The 19,728-nt window shown below is 33.7% G+C and overlaps 1 protein-coding gene and 1 long non-coding RNA gene across 4 annotated transcripts; one reads left to right on the top strand and one right to left on the bottom strand.

Moving 5' to 3' along the window:
• Positions 1-154: 154 nt before the first annotated feature.
• On the top strand, positions 155-16,218 carry LOC128236633 (uncharacterized). Of its 3 annotated transcripts, none has more exons than XM_052951630.1 (8): positions 155-184; positions 5,434-5,505; positions 5,618-5,789; positions 6,418-6,555; positions 6,799-6,958; positions 11,764-11,891; positions 15,091-15,275; positions 16,084-16,216. In XM_052951630.1, the coding sequence occupies exons 1-7, from the start codon at positions 170-172 to the stop codon at positions 15,132-15,134; spliced, it is 729 nt and encodes a 242-aa protein (XP_052807590.1). In that variant the 5' UTR covers positions 155-169; the 3' UTR covers positions 15,135-15,275; positions 16,084-16,216. The 3 variants fall into 3 exon arrangements, with proteins under 3 accessions (XP_052807590.1, XP_052807579.1, XP_052807599.1); XM_052951619.1 differs by lacking the exon at positions 155-184 and adding an exon at positions 5,078-5,171 and having other exon boundaries at positions 16,084-16,218; XM_052951639.1 differs by lacking the exon at positions 155-184 and adding an exon at positions 5,194-5,319.
• LOC128236697 (uncharacterized) lies at positions 2,643-4,858 on the bottom strand. Its single transcript, XR_008261415.1, has 6 exons — positions 4,643-4,858; positions 4,319-4,498; positions 4,113-4,226; positions 3,703-3,948; positions 3,338-3,540; positions 2,643-3,232 (listed from the first exon to the last, which is right to left on the bottom strand). It is a non-coding gene; the product is annotated as an uncharacterized LOC128236697 (long non-coding RNA).
• Positions 16,219-19,728: the final 3,510 nt, after the last annotated feature.

Raw genomic sequence — 19,728 nt, 5'->3', positions numbered from 1 at the left:
AGCCGTGGGATGAATTTCCAAAGACCCGTGAAATATGTACCTGGTAATACTAACCGTACCAGGTACTGCGCATGCGCAGACGAGGGTAAGTGAATATCGATTAATGGACGTGAAATATGCAGGATTCGTCATAGTGCATGCGATAATTTTGCATCGATAGGGAGTCGATATGAGGAATTCAGAGGTGATTTTATTTAATTGAATTAGCTTTCACCAATTTGCTATTGCTGCTATAGAATACATACACATTATGTTGTTTTCAAAGTGTATATTTTTGTTGAAAATCAGGTCAAATGACGAAACATGTTAGACGTACTCAATCATGCCAATCGATACTGCAATCCACTGGTGCCCCCCCCCCCCCCCACACACACACACTTTGTACAACCCTCCAAAATATATTCAAAATCTCTCGAACATGTCTAGCTATTGCTTCATCATCATAATATCATTAGGGTGCGTAGCTTTCAGTATAACATGTAGGCCGCGGTGTATACATTTTTTTTAAAGAAGTCATAGTATTTAATGAATTATTTAACGTTGTCAAAATTAGTAACACATTTAAAGACAAAGACATCTCAGGTGAAATGTTAAGTGTTGATGTTCTTGCTAGCATGTTTGCAAAATCATATATCACAGTAGCGGTCGTATGTGTTAAGCGCAATCTGTAACCCACTTTCAGGGCTTCTTTAGTTAAGGAAGTGCGCTTCTATTATTACCGTCTCGTTCACAGTTCATACCACACTTAAATCTATATAATATATAATTAGTTCGGTATAAACCCCTAGTGAATGAACATGTATATTCGCCGTAAGAAAATAGTGTTTAAACCCTATTAGGAGATAAAATATATTACACCTTGTTTTATGAAGTTATTTCACTTGAAACATGTAGTATTCAAATATTGAAATATTTTATCTTACAAATGAATAAAGCAAAGCGTTGTTGGCAACGATTTACTTTTAACGGCGCCAATTATACCGCGTGCGTATACTCAATCGCACATTCCTGGATCATATGCCAAAAATATCTGGCAAAATTAGAGTGAAACAGCTTTAAGTCGCTTAAGGGTGTCCAAAGCCATTTGTGCCATTTTTAATGTTGTCAGCCCACCATTGCAAAGTATCATCAATTGTTCTTGGAATATTCATAGATGAATCATAATTACCGTAATGTATTCTGATTTGTTCTTCTTTTATCTTTTCAAGTGGCCGTATATACAATGATGCATTTTGAACTCCCGGGGAGACTGCCGTCAATTTTCCAATTAATTTTGCAAAATGACGGATTGTCGTTCTTTTTGTTTGTAAAAATTCTAAGAATAATTGTATTATTTCTTCCTGTTGTTACCATTGTTAAACTAACAGTCATAGATTCGGAACACAGAACAAATCCTAAGAATACAATTCTTTTGGACACTGACTTAGATTCGTTTATTGTTAGGCCTAATTGGTCCAATAATTGAACAGTGTCCTTAACCATTTCTTTCACAAGATCCGTATGAATCGCCCACTAACCAAGAATCATCAATGATATACACACTTATATGTCCTAGAGATCTGAGATAAGAGAACACTGGTTTCATTATCTTTGATCATATCATTGGACTATATGCGTAACCCATGACTAATGCTGTGAATTGGTATTTAACACCTCCGAAGAAAAACCGGAAATATTTACGATCTATATATAGAATAATAAGCATCAGACAAATCTACAGATGCTAAGAAGCAGTCTTTTCGCATGGCATTAATTGCAGATGGTAAAGTTTCCATTTTGAAATGAGATGTGTTAACATAATTTTTATTAAATGATTTCAAATTTAAGATAATCCGAACACGCCCGTCTTTCTTTAATCTAATAAAAATATTAGATATGAATTCGTCGCACGCATCCGTGAGTGCAATTTCGATTATCCACATTCCTAAAACCATTCGAGTTCTAAATTGATTTTCCTTTACATCATTTTTAAAATTTATTGGTGTAGGAATATGTACTTGTTTTTGGTATTGATATTAATTCTATTTCGCATCCCCGAATAGTATTTAAAATCCATCTATCGCATGTTATTGTTTCCCACATATAAATATTGTCAGCAGTCTTGCCCTTAACTTTAACTTGCCCTAAAACTTTAACATAAGTCAATCAGGGGCCCTAACTTGTATTAAGGAGTTATGTAACCTCATTGTGTGATGGTCCTGAACAAGTGTGTGAAGTATTAAGTCAATTGAATGAAGGGTATAGAAGTTATAAATAAATTTCCCAACCTGCCCTAAAACTTTAACCAAAGTTCAATAGTCAATCAGAGGCCATAATTCGTATAAAAGATAATATGGAGTTATCTTATCTCATTATGTGATGGCTCTGAACAACTGTGTGAAGTATTAAGTCAATCGAATGAATGGTATTGGATTTATCAGTGCAAATCCCAACTTGCCCTAAAACTTTAACCGGACGCCGACGCCGACGCTGGTGCGAATAGTATAGCCCTCCTTATTCTTCGAATAGTCGAGCTAAAACACACACTAAAATTAATAATTTAATAAACACAGGGTAACATAAAGCGTACAATATATATTATTTTCATGAACTCTCAGAGAAAAGCAAAAAGCTACATTTAGGAAGATGTTTTCAAGTCCGAATGCAAGTAAATTGTTAGGAGTACATCTAAATTACAGAAAACCGTCCCTAAATAGGATAAGTATATTGATATACAAAAACATATATGACATATAAAAATAAAGACTATTAAATATGTTTCCTAAAGATTGCAAATTATGTTTGCTCCATTTTCGCTTATTTTGAAAGGGAACATTAAATATACTCATAAAAGGGTTTAAATGTTATTTAATGCGTAATGCATTTGTCACTAACTCTTTGAGAATCCTTTCAATAGTGATACTTTGACAACAGTAAATATCAATACAAAAGTAATTAAAGTATGCAAAGCAATGACAACAAAGTTTGTCAGAATTATCATGTTCTTTAAATTTGTATCTTATTAATTACAAAGTATATTTTGATCAATGTTTACATTTTCGAAAGCTGACTAAACACCACACAAAATGAAAACGTTTGTAACATTACAAAGGTCAAGGTTATCAACACAAAGCGCATTGAACTGTGACATTTTCAAATCTCTTATATATATAAGTCTCGGCAATAGATGTCTTCTCTGCAAGACAGTCGTTAAACTTTGGTGTGACAACGTCTTGAGGTGAAGGCAGAAGATCTGAAGAAAAAAAAACTCAGCGTAAGCTAAGTCAAACAATTGCAATTATTTTGACATGTAAGATAATTGAAAGTTAGAAAAGTGTTATTGGCAAACTACACTTACTCATTACAATGCATTCCGACAATGGGTTTGGCGGCATCCACTTCCCGGTCGCTCCACAATTAAAAACAGTATCTGGGTTGAAACCAGTGGAAGGTCATAGCCAGAATAACAGTAGAACTTGCACACGCGAGCGTATTGCTCTTTCCAGCCATTGCATGATATTGCACCATGTTTTGGGGCTTGCATAGGTTTGCACTGGTGTGCTAGAAAGAAAGAAACGTGTTTACGAAACACATATTTATATTATTAGTTTTCCTTTTATAGGGACTATATAGTGCTTTATAAATGAATTCATATCAATACATGTGTGTTCTATATTCAGACAAAAATTGTAATTTTCCAGTTGTAACAATTTAAGCATTTACGTTTGACTTTAATCCAAAATGTGCATTCTTCCCTCATTCCATATGACGGTTTGATTGCAGTGTACTGTATTGCAAATTCTCCCCAGGGGAATTCGAAAGAGCTGTTTTGGTAATTTTTCGATATTTCAATTCCGAATCCGTGTGGGTCGGTAAAAATGGGTTCTGCCCACGTCTGATTCGTTGTCATTGTTGTCACAAGAATGACCTTGTTTGTAGGGCAGTGATCATATATAGGTGGCTGGATGTCTAACAAAGAAATGGCTATAATCTGACTTGCATTATTTTTAAAGAGGAGATACAATTCATTAAGAAGCGATATGTCATATATAACACGTATTTGTCCACACGACCTTGTTGAAAGTAAATCGTACGTGAATTTAAAAATTAACAGATGAAACTTCAATTTAAACCTGTTTCACAGTCTCGTCCTATCCAGCCATTGGAACATGAGCATCTATACGTTCCAAGCAAATTAGTACATATTGCACCATTTTTGCATGGATAGCTATTGCAGGAAACTGCATCTAAAGTGATAAAAAACAATTGTAAAAATAAAAACAAGTGTCGTTGATATAAATATGCAATTATAAATTTCCATCAGATATTTTTATCTTACATTCACATGTCGGAAGCGATCCCGTCCAGTAGCCCGAATGACTGCATGTACGTACTGCTTTTGATGGATTAGTCATTTTGTAGTCCCTATCACATCTATAGGTTATCTTGCGGTTGTAGGAAAATGATGCACCAGTATAGGTGCCGTGGCTTATTCTCGATGGTGACCCACATGTGACAACTGTAACGATGATCACAGTAGTACGAATATTCCAAAGGCAATAAATTATTATTATATCATTTTAAATATGAAGAAGGACTACGCAACGTCACTTGTGTATATGTTAAGTAATTTAGAAAGAAAACACATTTATTAAACTCTTACTTTGTTCGCAACATTTTCCTTTTGTGCCTGATTTGCAGCTACAATAAGCATAATGAGAAATCAATCTGATAGCTGTTCCACCATTATGACAATATGCGTTGCATATTCTTGTCTCCCAGCCAGACCCTGTTGTGGCACACTTCTCAAATTCATGGCAATCAGGTCTATCAAAATGCCAAACTGATCGCGACCGTTTCTGCGTTCCGCCACCGCATGTTGCGGTACATGTAGTCATTCTAAAATGCCGTCCAGGCTTTTTTTTTAATGATGGTTAGTCCAGGCTAACCATCATTAAAAAAAAAAGCCTGGACGGCATTTTAGAATGACTACGGTACATGTTGACCAAGGTTTCCAATCATCCCATCGGCAGCCACAAGCATCCCATGTTGAAGCTCGATCTGCGCGACAGTAATTAATTTCACAGCAAAGTAAGAAGCTGGATACAAGAAATATGTTTACATTCATATTTTGCATTGTTTTATTGTGCTTTAAAAACGTTTATGAAGTAACGATCCATCAATTACCTACGGTACTGTAGTGCGTTGATTTATGAAAATTCAAAGGTTTAAGCATCGCTTATCTACTCAACCAATCAGACTGGGTTATGGTGGTTCGGTGATTCTCCCATTTTGTATTCGGTCGTTGTTATTGTTATAGTTCGTCGCATGATGAAAGAAGTATGTGTTTTATCTCGATACGGATATACTTTATGCTTTGCTGAATGTGGATACAATAAATTGCTACATAACTATATAATTTTTAAAATAATTAAACGTTCGATTTCTTTTCAGACCAAATTAATTCGATGTATCTCAGTAACATTATTGATATGCCTGAAAATAGTCCTCTGCAGTCAGTCACAGGTATTTATAAATTATAATTAGTTTTTTTTAAAGTATTTGAATAAATGAAGGTTGAGATTCAGTATTAAAAAGTTCACATTTCAAAGTATCTTGCTCATCCATTTCCTTTCAGAATTCCATTTTAGTTGGAGGTTGCGCTATTGATTCAAATGTGAAGGTATGTCAGTGTACAAGAGATGTTTTGGAAATTCAAAGGACACGTGTCATGCCATTTGGGGTGTCCTGTATAGTTTATGATGATAATGTCGAATACAACAGAAGTTGCTATGATAACAGAAATGAAGGTAAAGATTTTACTGTTCGCACCATTTTCAAGTTAAATTGCACTATGTTCAATATATTCTCGATTTTCTTTTATTACAAAGGATAATCATGGCTTTATTAAGCATAAGAGTTGTAAAATAAAACATATTAACAAATAACATGGAACAATTTACAAATTAACTATGAAGACCATTTTAAGGTGAAAACAAAACATTATATAATATGTTAGTTTATGCTTCTATTCACGATTAAGTCTAAATTTGCACAAAAACAGAACCGTGTAACCTTTATCTTTTCATGCGAAAATTAAGTATTTAAAATAAATATTTAAAACAAATCAATATATATTAATATTTAAAACTTCGTTATAAATAAAAGTACGCGTTTTTATAACACACTGTACTTCACATTTTATCCCGGAAAATATCATAATTATATAATAATGTGCATTGTATGCACTGGTCCCTAAGTAAAGCCACATTATGCAGGACGCCGACTAATGTGTGCAGAAAACATGTAAATATAAGGACTGGAAATAATTTTGGGGCTTAAGTGCAACATTGAATTACCGGCTAAAAATAGCCATTCATGTGAAGAGAGTTTTTTTTTTTAAATCAACATGATTATTAACTTTATGTTTTAATGCAGTGGTGGTCCACCGCGAAAAAAGGTTCGGTGAATTCGCAGGAGTAGGTAGTCTTGTGGGGGGAGTGTTTGGTCCGATCGGTAGGGCCATTGGTGTTGCAGTTGGACTCGTTGTGGACATAATATGTATATTCCTTTGCGGTAAATTTATTTATACTATAATATAACCAATACCCTAAAACGATGACTGGTTGCCTAGTTGGAAACTAATATTTTACCATTTGCTTACAAACCATTTAATCGTAATTTCAGAAATGATGTATTTTTATCCTGTCTATGCATTGGAAAAAAATACATATCACTGGTACAAATATTTAATTGCTGAATGATTAAGATGAATGCATCAATATTAAAACTATAAGTAGGTATTATTAAACTATCTAGGAAAACAGGATCCCCCGCCAGAAAATAAACCACCGTACGTTAAAACACCGGCAAGACTTCATTCGACGAGTACGATAATAGCCGGCAGCGGAAAAACAAATGCGACCGTATCATGGACTGTGCCAACATTTTATGACAAGGAAGACGCGAAGGAATTAAAGTATGTCATAGATGCAAAGGGTTTTAAATATGCATTATTAAACCAATGACTCTATATAACTCTATCAAATATAATTATTTTTGTTTACTTCTTAGAAAATAGTTTGTACATATATATTGCATATACATTTAACTATATTATTATCTATAAAGTTCATGTAGCATACACTATGATAAAGTAAAATCATTAGTATTTTTTGTAACCTTTTGTGGCATAAAAATTCCCTATTTCTGTACTTTACGCAAGTATTCATTTAAGTTCCTCAACATGAAACTGTGAGTGTTTATGCTATGTTATGTTCCTCGCCCTTTTAATGTGCTTAAAAACTCAAGACTTCATTTCCTTTTATTAAAAGCTCTTTAGTGTGAATTATTGTAACGGTACATATTCAAAAATGATCTTTTACCATTGTAAGAAAAAACAAACTCAAATTAAAGAGCATGTCTATGATAATCAGAATATCAGATAAATTATTAAATCAAAAATTCAACACTTATAATATTCATTCAAAAACAAAAACACTTTCCTTTTTTCTAGGAAATATTCCAATCATTTAAGTGATAACTATTAAATATTCCATGATCTACTTCTTAGCTATCACCTCTGTCTGCTCGCTGTCTGTACTCCCTGACCAAAAGCTCATGGCACCTGTCAATCATCGGCGTGTGTGACCGAATTAGCTGTGATTGCAACCATCAATAGCTTTTATGATATCAGGAGACTTATATCCTCTTGGGATTAAGTTTTTACATTTAAAATTTGTAAAATGTTATTTCAATTATCTCCAGTTTTAATTTTATTACTTCTTAGTTTTAAAGACAGCTGATTGTAAAATCATCATCCCATCAACTTGTTTATATTTCTCCACCGAGAGACCTTTTATCCCTTACTTTAACATATCTTAAAATGTGCACTAATTCTTCCCGACCCCGCATTTTTCCTCTATTGGGGTAATAGAGGAAGAATGCGGGTTTTGGGAAAGATTAGTGCACAGAGTGACAAAGGAGGGTTCGGAGAAGAAAGAAGAGGGGTCTCTTCTTTCTTCTCCGAACCCTCCTTTGTCATTCAGTTCTCAGGGATACCACTGTACAGTTTTTTACACTTTTTCACACAGCAATAAGATGGACGTCGGTATTTGCACATATAGGCTACGTGTGGAATTGTTCGAAAACTATCAATCACGAACTTAAGGTCTAAAATCCTAAACTCTTTTAACCTGTTGACATGGTTAAATATGGTATTAATCCGCTCCTGCGACATTCACGAAAATCCGGGTCCCTCATTTTCTTCTCGACATGTTCGTCGAACTACGAGGTATTAGACCCAAATCTACCCTGGTTCACTACAATGTTCAAAGTTTTATAAACAAAAAAGATATTCGTTTTGCAGAGCTAAATCACTATGATGTATTGACATTCAATGAAACATGGTTGATCGACAGTGTTGCATCCCACAATATACTTTTTCCTATCTTCAGTATTCCCTTCAGGCGAGATCGTCCTTCAGGCAGAATTTGTGGGCTCTTAGTTTATGTCAAGGACAGCATAACAGAATTTCGTCGAACTGATCTTGAACTAGGTGATATCGAAGTTATTTGGCTTGAAATCATATTTAGAAATAAGCATATACTTCTTGGTCTATTCTATCGACCACCTAATGCAAAATCAATGATTTTGAACCTCATCAACCAGTTAATTGGTCTCGCGTTTGATACTGGAATTAAAGATATTCTTGATACCAAAGCTTTCAACCAAATATTCATGTTGCCACTCATTTCACAGAAAATTCTCAATTTCCCATAGACCTCATTTTAGTATCGTCACCTGAGCTTATTCCAATATCTGGAGTTGGTGAACCTTTTCTTGGCCAGTCAATACGTTATCATTGTCCAATCTGTTGTTTTAAGTATAATTAAGTAGTTAACACTTCGTTTAAGCGAACAATATGGAAATATTCGGATGAAAACTATGAACTTCTTCGTAATAAGATTTCTTTATATGACTGGAATACATGCTTTGATCAAGATATTGATGTCTTTTCAACACATCTCACTTAACAGCTCTTTTTTCTGGGATCATGTATCCAAACAAAACTGTCACAATTCGAACATCACACCCCCTGGTTTCACAACGAAATTCGATCATCTATTGAACATATTATCCGTCGTTGAAAGGGCATACAAGAGAGCCTAGACAACCAAGAACCCGGCACATCTGGCAACCTATAAGCAGTTACGCTATGAAACAAATCATCTACTTCTCTCAGCAAAGCACTCTCATTTCAACAAATTAGCATCGGGAACAACATAAAAAACTTGGAAATCTATCAAGCAGTTTTTACGCAGCCTACGAACGCAAAACAAAATACCCCCACTTTGACAAACAATTACCAAATATAAGAGGACAACTATGACAAAGCAAATATCCTTAACACACATTTTCAATCACATAATATCGACAGCTCCAATGCAAACCTTCCTAATATCTATAACAATGGGGACACTGCCTTATTATCTGATATCGTTATTAATCCACAGGAAGTGTCTAACGCTCTACATATTCTTAAGAACGGTAAAGCCTCTGGACCTGATCTTATAAACGATACAATTCTTAAAGAAGTGTCCAAAAAACTCTCAACTCCTTTAGCAGGACTGTTCAATCATTCGATGCAGTAGTAAGGTCCCTCGACAATGAAAACTCGCACATGTTTTATGCAATCTGTAAGAAAAATGACCCCCAGAATGTTGGAAACTACAGACCTATATCTCTGCTAGTTCTAGAAAGAATTACGTCATTTCAATCTTGTTTCATCCCAAACGACTCCACTGTCAAAAACGTACATCTGTCTATCATTCATTTTGTCAAGCTCACGATCAAGGCAAATAAATAAGAGCCAATTTCTGTGATATATCGAAAGCCTTTGATAGAGTTAGGCATCAAGGACTTCTTTCTAAACTCCAACAGAATGGTATTTCTTGACGCCTTCTCAACTGGTTTTATAATTACTTCTGGGGCCACTCTTATTTCATGAACGATATGAACGACATTGCCAATGATATCAAATCCACTAATAAGCTTTTTTCTGATGAAACTACTTTATATATTGCTATTGATCCTGGAGCAGCTGCTATAACTTAATTCCGACCTGCATAAGATAAACGAATGGGCTTAACGTTGGCTTTTCACTTGGCTTTTCACTTTCAATCCATCTAAAACCGAATCACTTTTCATCTCACGAAAACATAACAGGTCATATCATCCTTCTCTCTTTATTAACAGCGTCCCAATCCAGGAAGTCAAAAGTCATAAGCACCTTGGAATCACATTATCATCGAAAGCAGCATGGCATGAAAACATAAACACCTTTAACAGAAGGCATTGTAACGTAACATATCATGAGGCAATTCACGTTGACACTCGATCGAAAATCATTGGAAATTATTTACAAAATATTTATCAGGCCAATTCTGGAATATCCCGCCATAGTGTTGGACAACATAACTCAGACTGAAACTAAATATCTAGAACGAATCCAGAAGCAGCTAGAATAATATCAGGAGCAACGAAGTTTGGTGACGCTTAACAATCTTTAAGGGAAACTGGTCACGAACCCCTTGAATCTAGACGATAAAACACAATTTGTTTTACTCTTTTAAATGCACCATTCACTTGCACCTTCTTTTTTAAACGACATGTTGCCATCATATGTTGGTGATGTAACGACACACAGATTTAGAAACGCTCGCAATATACGCAATATTTAATGTAACTATAAACAATTCGCCTCATCCTTTCTTCCTTCAACCATTTCGTTATGGAACTCTCTGTACGAATCAACAAGGGAATCGCAATCGCTTTGTTCCTTTAAACATGCACTCAATAACAAATACCCTGGTCGTTGAGACCAATTTTATGTTGAAACCAATTCAACACGCACGACTTCGCATGCACTGTAGTTCTTTACATGAACATCTGTTTTTAAAGAATATCATTGACGGTCGTTTATGGAGAAATCGAAGATTTATATGACTTTTTTTAACTTGTCCTCTATTTGCCGACCAGAGAATCGCATGGCTTACTAGCCTTAGACCCCAATTTTACGTCACTTTGCAACTTTTGCTATTTGGCGACAAAAATTTCCAGTCAGATGTAAACAAGACTATTTTCCAATATGTACACACATACATATCTAGTACAAAACGCTTTAAGCGCTAACACATACCGATTACGAGCATTCCCACAATCCCTAAGTACTGTGAGTGACTACTGTCCCCTTCTTTCTTCCCCTATTTTCCCCTTTCCTCTTATTACTATCACCCCCCCACCCACAACACACACGCACACGCACACGCACACACACACGCAAATACACGGTACCGTGTATTTCTCAATCCACTTTTGTCGAAGATATTTTTTTTATAATTATAGCATAGTACCATAAAATTGCGTAATACTCATATTGTACAAGTTATTTTTGTTTATTTTAATCACTTCGTATCAACAGTAATGTATTAAACAATTCCTGAAAGATTTTTTTATCAATTATTGTACTCACCTTATCTCTAACAATGAAAACAGAAGAGAGACTTTGTAAAACCGATTATGGTTAATTCTCAATTCTGTGATTTACTCACTGTTTATGCATTTCATCACTATTTTTATATGTATGTTTCGCATTTCTGAACTTCAAATGCTTATTTACTTTGTTCAATATTTTCTGCAACAAATGCTGGTTAAACCAAACTAGTGAATCTAAGTATAAACGTACAATCAATGATTTTAAAACTCATTTTTGTTCTCCTTAAGGTACAGAACAACTCCTGCGAATTTCCGCTCCAATGGAATGTATCCAGAAGGAAGTCATGCGGTGTTCTTCGCAGCTGAGGACAGTAAAGGGCTTCCGGTGCAGACAGGTTTGCGGTTTAAAATAAAAGGTGAGTATATCCACATCATTATTTGGGTAATATAATATATCGTAAACATTTACCTCGTTTGTATTTAATTGTTATATTATATAAATATCATTATTTAGGTTAGGAAAATGTGATATGTATTCGCATTGACTATCATATGTTGTTAAATATTGGTTTAAGAAATAAAATTTTGAAATACACAAGGGTTATGTATAATGTGTTACTTCAGGATGTTGAAAGTCATCCCAGATGTATTATTAACTGGGTGTCAATGTTTAAGAATATGCTTTGTTATTTTGGTTGTCATGATGATTGGTTAGCACAAAGATTTGTTAATGTAAATGCCTTTGTCAGTATCTTCGGGTCAAGGACACTGTTAATAAAAAAATAGAGTTTGAAACTAATCTAGAGCCTCGCTGTATAGGAACTTTGTAAATTATGAGATAGATTATCTGTCGCATATTAATATAAACATATATAGAATTACTCTTACAACGTAGTTAGTATCATAGCATGGAGTGAATATTGAAACAGGAATATAGTCTCATTTACTAAGACATGAAAGAATATGTAATACATGTAATAAATTAGAGGATGAATAACACCTGCTATTTGAATGTCATTCGTACCATTGAAATCGGAAAAAAAGTAGATAAAGAACTATTTTTTACGGGACCAAGTCTGTTTAAATGTATTGAAATGTTTAAGTCAAATAATGTTACTTTACTTAAAATGTGGCGGTATATGAGGTTTTTTTTAATTAGACGCTTGTCCCTCGTAGTATATTTTGTACCAAAAATTATAGTAAGCATGCGATTCCGTAGTATAAAAATATTAAACATGTTGTACAATTTAGTGAAAAGTATACTTGTTATCAGTCAATGGAAGTCTGAATAGATATTAGAATGTTAGATTGTGAAAACAGTTTACAACTATAAGAAATTATATATTATAACAATCTAACATAACATACATATCTTTCATTGACAAATTTGGCCAAATATTAACTGTGCATATCACATGTGTCAAGTTGTCAACACAAACAATATTATGACCGTCCACAGTTTTGTTTAATAGGCATGTTTGTATGTATTAAAATGTTTTAATTATGGGATATGTTGACAAATATATGAACGAATGATGTATATTGAACGGTTTCTGAAAAAAAGAACTTTTTCTGCCTAATATATGCAATCCCCTTACCACAATTTTAGCTCCATATTGTTAGGCACAACAATGAAATAGCGGAGTCATTATTATTATGACTGTGAATTTTATTATATTCAATTGCTTAAAAAGGTGTACTCTTAATCCCAAATACGATTCACCGCAATTAATACAAGTGTTTGCATATACCAAAAAATGATGAATAAATGTCATAAACAATGATTTATAGAAGGATACGGAGTTTAATTGAAATAAAGGTGCAGAAAACATGGTATTTCTGCCGTATAAGACTGTTATATCCATGTTTTTATATTTATGCAAAAAGCTACAGAAACATGCTCAGTAGTAAAAAGTTTAAACATAAACCCGGTTTAGTGGCAATGGGCAAACGCCAAAGACATAGAACACAAAATCACAAACATGAACATAGAACAGCACAGGACTCTTAAAATAGTCTTAATGAGTCTTAAAATATTGATCCAGATAGTTAAGGCGTGAGTATTTTCAGTTCTTTATTTTCTGATGTATTAAATTTAAGTTTTTATATAATAATATGATATGTGAGCTGAGCTAATTTTAAGCCCTGAAACAAACATCGTACATATCTATAATTTAATTGTAAATAAAACAATGTACACAAATACAAGCAATAGAACATAAGACAAAATACACAAATACAACGAATTCCATTAATTTATGTAGGTTATTAAAACCGTTAATATTATTAATAATATGGAACACAATACAAAGAAATTGACTATTCTTGTTTTACATAAACACACTCACCTTGAGTATAACCTCTAGTAGACTACAAAACTGACAGCGAAGACCTCTCGCTCAACCTCGACTACATGTTGTATGCAAATGCTGAAACATGCATTTTAATAAACATTAGATTATTTATTGAAATACCATGTCAAATTCCAGCAATAATAAATCTCAAATAACAAATATTTGACTATTAATTGCAATTCAAGTAGAATCAAAATAAAAGAAGCAAATACCTTCAGTTTGATGTTTTCCTCCAAATGAAATTTTATTAAATTATTTTGAGAAGTTTTCACGCCAGAAACTAAAATCAGAATGTTCATGAGAATCAGGCCTGATAAAAAAATACATTTGGTTCAGATAACCCGACCCTACCTACGGATAGGCGCCGACCCTACCGTTTTTATAGTCAGTGTGAAAACATAAATAAAAAATAATATTTTTTTTAATTCTTTTTCAATATGTAGTTTAAAACCTTAAATACTTGTACATAAGAAAACGTTAACACCATTCCGCTAGGATAAAAATGACATTCTTATATAAACCTAATAATAATATATATAAAACATTTATTTTCTAGGCCTCATTATTTGCCTAAGGTTCACCAAAAGCTTGAGAAAAAAGACATTCATTGGTTAAAAACTCAAGAAACATATATAACCATTGGTTACTAAAAATAAAATGAATATTAATGAGAAAAACATTAAAACCTGTTTGAGAACCATCAATTCGATATTAATCACATGACTGGTCAGGTGACCGGCATCATGAAATAACAGTTAACATTAATCAATTATCATGACCACATAAATACCGTAAATTCCCTAATGATCACATATGTAGGAATATTCATTAAGTCATAAAATATCATAATTCCTCTAAAAGTAATCCTAACTTAATATATTGAAGATTAATAAAAGCATTAATTTATGTTGATTTTGAATCGCATATTATACTCTATTAAAGACGATAGTAAATCACAGTTCATGTATTAACACTCACCAATCATTTAATATTGTTGCGTGTTCAGCTATGAAATACACCAATCGTGTTATCAGTAATTAGTATTTCCCTAAAATTCATTATTAGTCAGAAGTTACAGGTTTATCACTCAAAATCTATATTTGTTATGCATGTGTATGAATTGATTTTGAATAAGAGTCCATTTTAAACTAATGAAGACTAAATAAAGTTAAAGCGCGCGTGGAAGAGTGAGTTTGGGTTCATTTTAAATATTTAGGTACATTGTATTAAACCTTTGCTTATAAGTGATATTTCATTTAAGTGATCCGCTGTGGAAGTCCGCCTTGGCCGAATACGGCAAACTAGACTGTACAAATAGTGATAATCGTAATATATTCGGTACGAAATGCGCTTTGAAGTGTGACAGAGGATATATATCTCCACGTTCAATGACACAGTGCACAAAGACTGGAACATGGAATCCATCAAAAGCACTTGATTGTAAACGTAAGTGTGGTATATCAATTGTTTTTTTTAATATTATAAGACTAATCTTAATTACAATTCCAATAATGATAAAATCGACCTTCTGCTGTGTTCTGCTATCTTTTTCGCTCGTCCTTTTGTCAAAATAAAAGTCGATTTATTGTCATGCTTGGTGTCGTGGGCGTCGGTGTCTTATGGCTAAAAACGTTTTCCGTGTTATAACTCTACGACCGCGTAAGATATTCGAGTGACATTTGGTACTCGTTGAAGAAATGCGCAGATGTACAGCAAGGCCCGTAACGCTTGCTTTTCATAATCGTTAAGTAATGTGCATTAACAGTTTTAATACAATTCAAGATATTTACATTACTCTTCGTATCTAAAGGCTTATTACTATGGATTAGATAAGTGTTCAATTTTTATCCTTTTTAGTAACGCAAAAGCTTAAACGTGGTCATAACGTTTTAAATATTCACATATATATACGTGACTAGTCACAAATTGCACATGTGTATTAAGGCCATAATCGTAGCTGTAATAAGTGTCAAGTTAAATCCCTCGAAGAAAAGCATGCAGAACCTTTAATTTGGTCATATCTTAAGCATCATTCAATATCACTATATGAATCTTTGAATGCATATTCCCAGATTAAACGAGTACATGTGGAGTGAGTTTGTATCCCTCGTTTTAAGAAGTGTAGATTTAAGCCCGTATTTAGTTAAAAGAACTTACCAGCGTTGGCGTTCGTCCTCGGCGCTCTTGCACTAATGTTATTACTCATTGTTTAACTGTATGTGCACACGCATGAGCATCCAATTCTTATTTTCAGCTATCAAATGTCAACCGCTTCCGCCCATTAAGAATGGAAGATCATCATGTCTGGAGGCCGCATACAATGAACCATGTCAAGTTAGTTGCCCCCCCGGTTTCATGTCAAAGGTGTAAGCCATGTTATGTGCGATGCGTCTGGCAACTGGGGAACAATGCCACATTGCCAAGGTAGGTCAAATGAAAATAAATCACTGTTCGTGATTTTCTTATTAAGAATTTTTTCATTCGTCGACTTAAAGTGGCACTCTATTCAAAATCAATACATACCCATGAATAACAAACATTAATTTTGAATGATAAACCTTTAACTATTTACTACATAATGCATATATGGAAAATGTTAACTACTGATAACAAGTTTGTAACCGTGAATTAATGGCGAAAAGCGCTAAATATAAAATGATTGGTGAATGCTAAAATTTACTGTGGTTTACTATAGTCTCATAAGGTAATGATACCGTGTTTATGCTCATTTTCTTTCAAATAAATCTCGGTATCCTTCATAAGAACCATTATTTTTGACATTTATTCATCCTTTTTGGAATTTTAAAACAAAATTATAAATTGTGGTCAATCTGGGAGTAGAGTGCATCTTTAAAGGGACTCGTTCAAATAGTTTGTAGTAGTTGACTTTTTACGTATGTTTATGAACAAACACCAATCATCAATTGGCAATTAGCATCATCTGTTACATTTATTAGAAGATAGTAACACTAAAGCTTGAATTTTCGATAATTTAATATCATTGAAACAACCTGATTTTATTCACAATTCAAACGAAATTGATGTCCTATACTGTGATATTATAAAGGTGAACGCAGTTTAAAATCAGTACATATTAAATGAAATAAACAAACTGAGATTATTTTGTATTCTGTCAGTTAGATGGTTAGGCAATGAAACAAATGCCTTTTATAACTGTTTCAATACGTTGAAAATGCTCCTGTATTTTAACTCATATGTATATTGATTTTTGCATCGCTTGATACCAAATAGTCAATGTAAAAATGACGACATATTGTACTTATAATCTTTATCACCATGTGCAAAATAAGAAATTTGGTTATACATTCTTAAAGTATAAGTCTTGTCATACAGCTTGATTAATATCAACATATATCGCCGTAACCTATCTTAACGAACACCGACCGTATTCGGCCTGTACCGGATGTTGCTATTTATAGTAACGGAAGGTATTTCCCCTGATCTTCAAAAGTCAATTTTTAATTTCTACATCATTGTATTTGGAAAGTCGATAACGTTTTCTCAAGTATGTTTGTTTGTAGTAGAAATCCTCTGAAAGGACAGGATTACTGTTGATTTCTAACTGCTTTATAAATCCAATCATCGAAAACTGAAATTATTATCAAAATATCTTTTCAAAGTTCGAATAAAAGTACCGCAGAGTATCATATCTTTTAACTTTATTGATGGATCAGACTTGTATCAAACATTGTATTACAAGGCTAATTCTATAAAGAGTAAAACTGTGTAGGTTTGTGCCATTAACTAAAATATGCTTTGCCGTGGCAGATACACAACCCCCAAAGTTCGGCGAAGGAGAGTGTCCACGTGACATGCAGGTTATCATAGACTCGCTAACAACACTGCTTCCGTTAATTGGGATATTCCTATAGGGCAAGACAATTCAAATGAAGCAGTAATTGTAACTGAAGTTCACGGTTATATCCCCGGAATCAGATTTCAGGCGGGGAACAAGACGATTAAGTATACTATACGCGATGCTGCCAACAACATAGGGGATTCTTGTGTCTTTAGGATAGAAATTCTATGTAAGTACATGTATGACATTTATAGTATTCGGTGAAAACTTCAGGGAAAAGGTCAGTAGTCAAATGTTCAACTATAAACCATGTTTGATGGCACGAGGTAGGGGTCCAAACGACATTGAACGAAACACAAAGTACAAACAACACAAACACACACGCATCAAAATAGCTTTATCTTTAAATGATTGTTATAACGTATTATTATATTTTTTGATAATTGTTTGTTTTAAAGTAATGCTTTTGTAACGATACATGCGTTGTAGTTTTGTTTCATAGCTGTAACCTGTCAACCACCTGATCTGGAAAAGGATGGACGAGATATAATTTTATACGACTGTCCAAATTTGTATACATTGGGCGCAAACTGCACATTAGATTGTAAAGGCGGATATCCGTTGGCCGGGGTAAATACAATCAGTTGTTTATTCGACAAACACAAGAAAGCACGTTGGCATTGGGATTCGTTTCAACCTTTTTGTAAAGGTTAGTGTTTTGTTTTGTTTTTCCCCTTCGCTTTTATGATAAAAGATACGTTAGCAATTTATTTCACAGGCACGACTAGTTTCTTCAAAATCATGATGTATAATGATAATGACCCTTAATCCTAAGATTATAAAACTTGCACAATTAGCCACATTCATTTTCCTTTCGCAAATAGCTACAAGATAAACGTTTATTCAAACATGCCTTTTAGGGTTAGGTCACTATTTTACTGCCTTTTAAAAGGCGCTGCCATGGATAAAAAATTTATTCATTTTAAATCAAATAATTATTAGCCCGTTTCTAAATATTAGCTACAATTGAGTTATTTGCGATACTCTAAGCGGTTTAAACTTAAATCGTTTGGTGCAGTTACTCACAACCTAAAACAGGTCTTTCGCGCACTATTAGTGTCAGTTTTAACATTAATGGCCGATTGATCAACTTTCCTAAACTGAGTTTATAGGATTTAAAGGTCGTATCCCCATTGTAAACTTACTGTAAATGATTGAAATATTAACCTAGATTGGATAAGAAACAGCTAAGCAACTTGTCATTATGTATGGCTCAAGTCCCACATACAAAGGTTTATTGAATATTATAAATAGAAAACGCAATATAAGGGTTACTTTAGTATATAGCGATCACTGTTACGCTAAAAGATCACATTGCTCTCCATTAATCAAAAGATATTTTATCGTATAATGAGTAGATCAGCATCTTCTATAGACATCCAAACTCTAGTTCTCGTGTTCTTAATTGCATAAACAAATTCACTTAAACTCGACACAGCCTCACAGGTATAAAGGACATCGTGATTATTGGTGACTTCAATTTGGACATAAACAAACCGCCAGCGTACCACAAGTTCGAATCTATATTAATAATGATTTAGATGTTTACAGCTCATGTCATTTTGTAAAGTAATGTATTCCTAATAAATCAATTCGAACTCAAGATCTCCCGTGGTTCCATAAGGAAATAAAAAGGCATTATGGCACATAAGAGGGGTTTACAGTCAGGCGAAAGAAGTGCATGTAATCGGGATATTCACAGGTGCATGTACAATCAACGACTGAATACTTGACTCACCTTGTAAAAGCTGCAAAGTATGCTCATAATGAGAAACTTGTTTCGTGAAACCAGAACATCCTCTTTTGAGGTTTCGAAAGTTCTCAAACACTATACCTTCCTCTACATCTAAGTATATTTGAAACCAATTCAAACAGGGCCAATATTCTGCTTACCTTTTTCCTATCTCAATTTATATCAAATGTTCCGGACGGCCAAACTAATACTATTAATGCTTCTGAATCGGATAGGCTAACCATGTCTGACTTTAATGCATCATGCCAAAAAGGCATTGATTCAAT

Source organism: Mya arenaria, chromosome 1 (genome assembly GCF_026914265.1).
Source record: "Mya arenaria isolate MELC-2E11 chromosome 1, ASM2691426v1".
In the NCBI taxonomy this organism is placed as follows: Eukaryota; Metazoa; Mollusca; class Bivalvia; order Myida; family Myidae; genus Mya; species Mya arenaria.
This window is presented reverse-complemented; position numbering and strand designations above follow the sequence as displayed.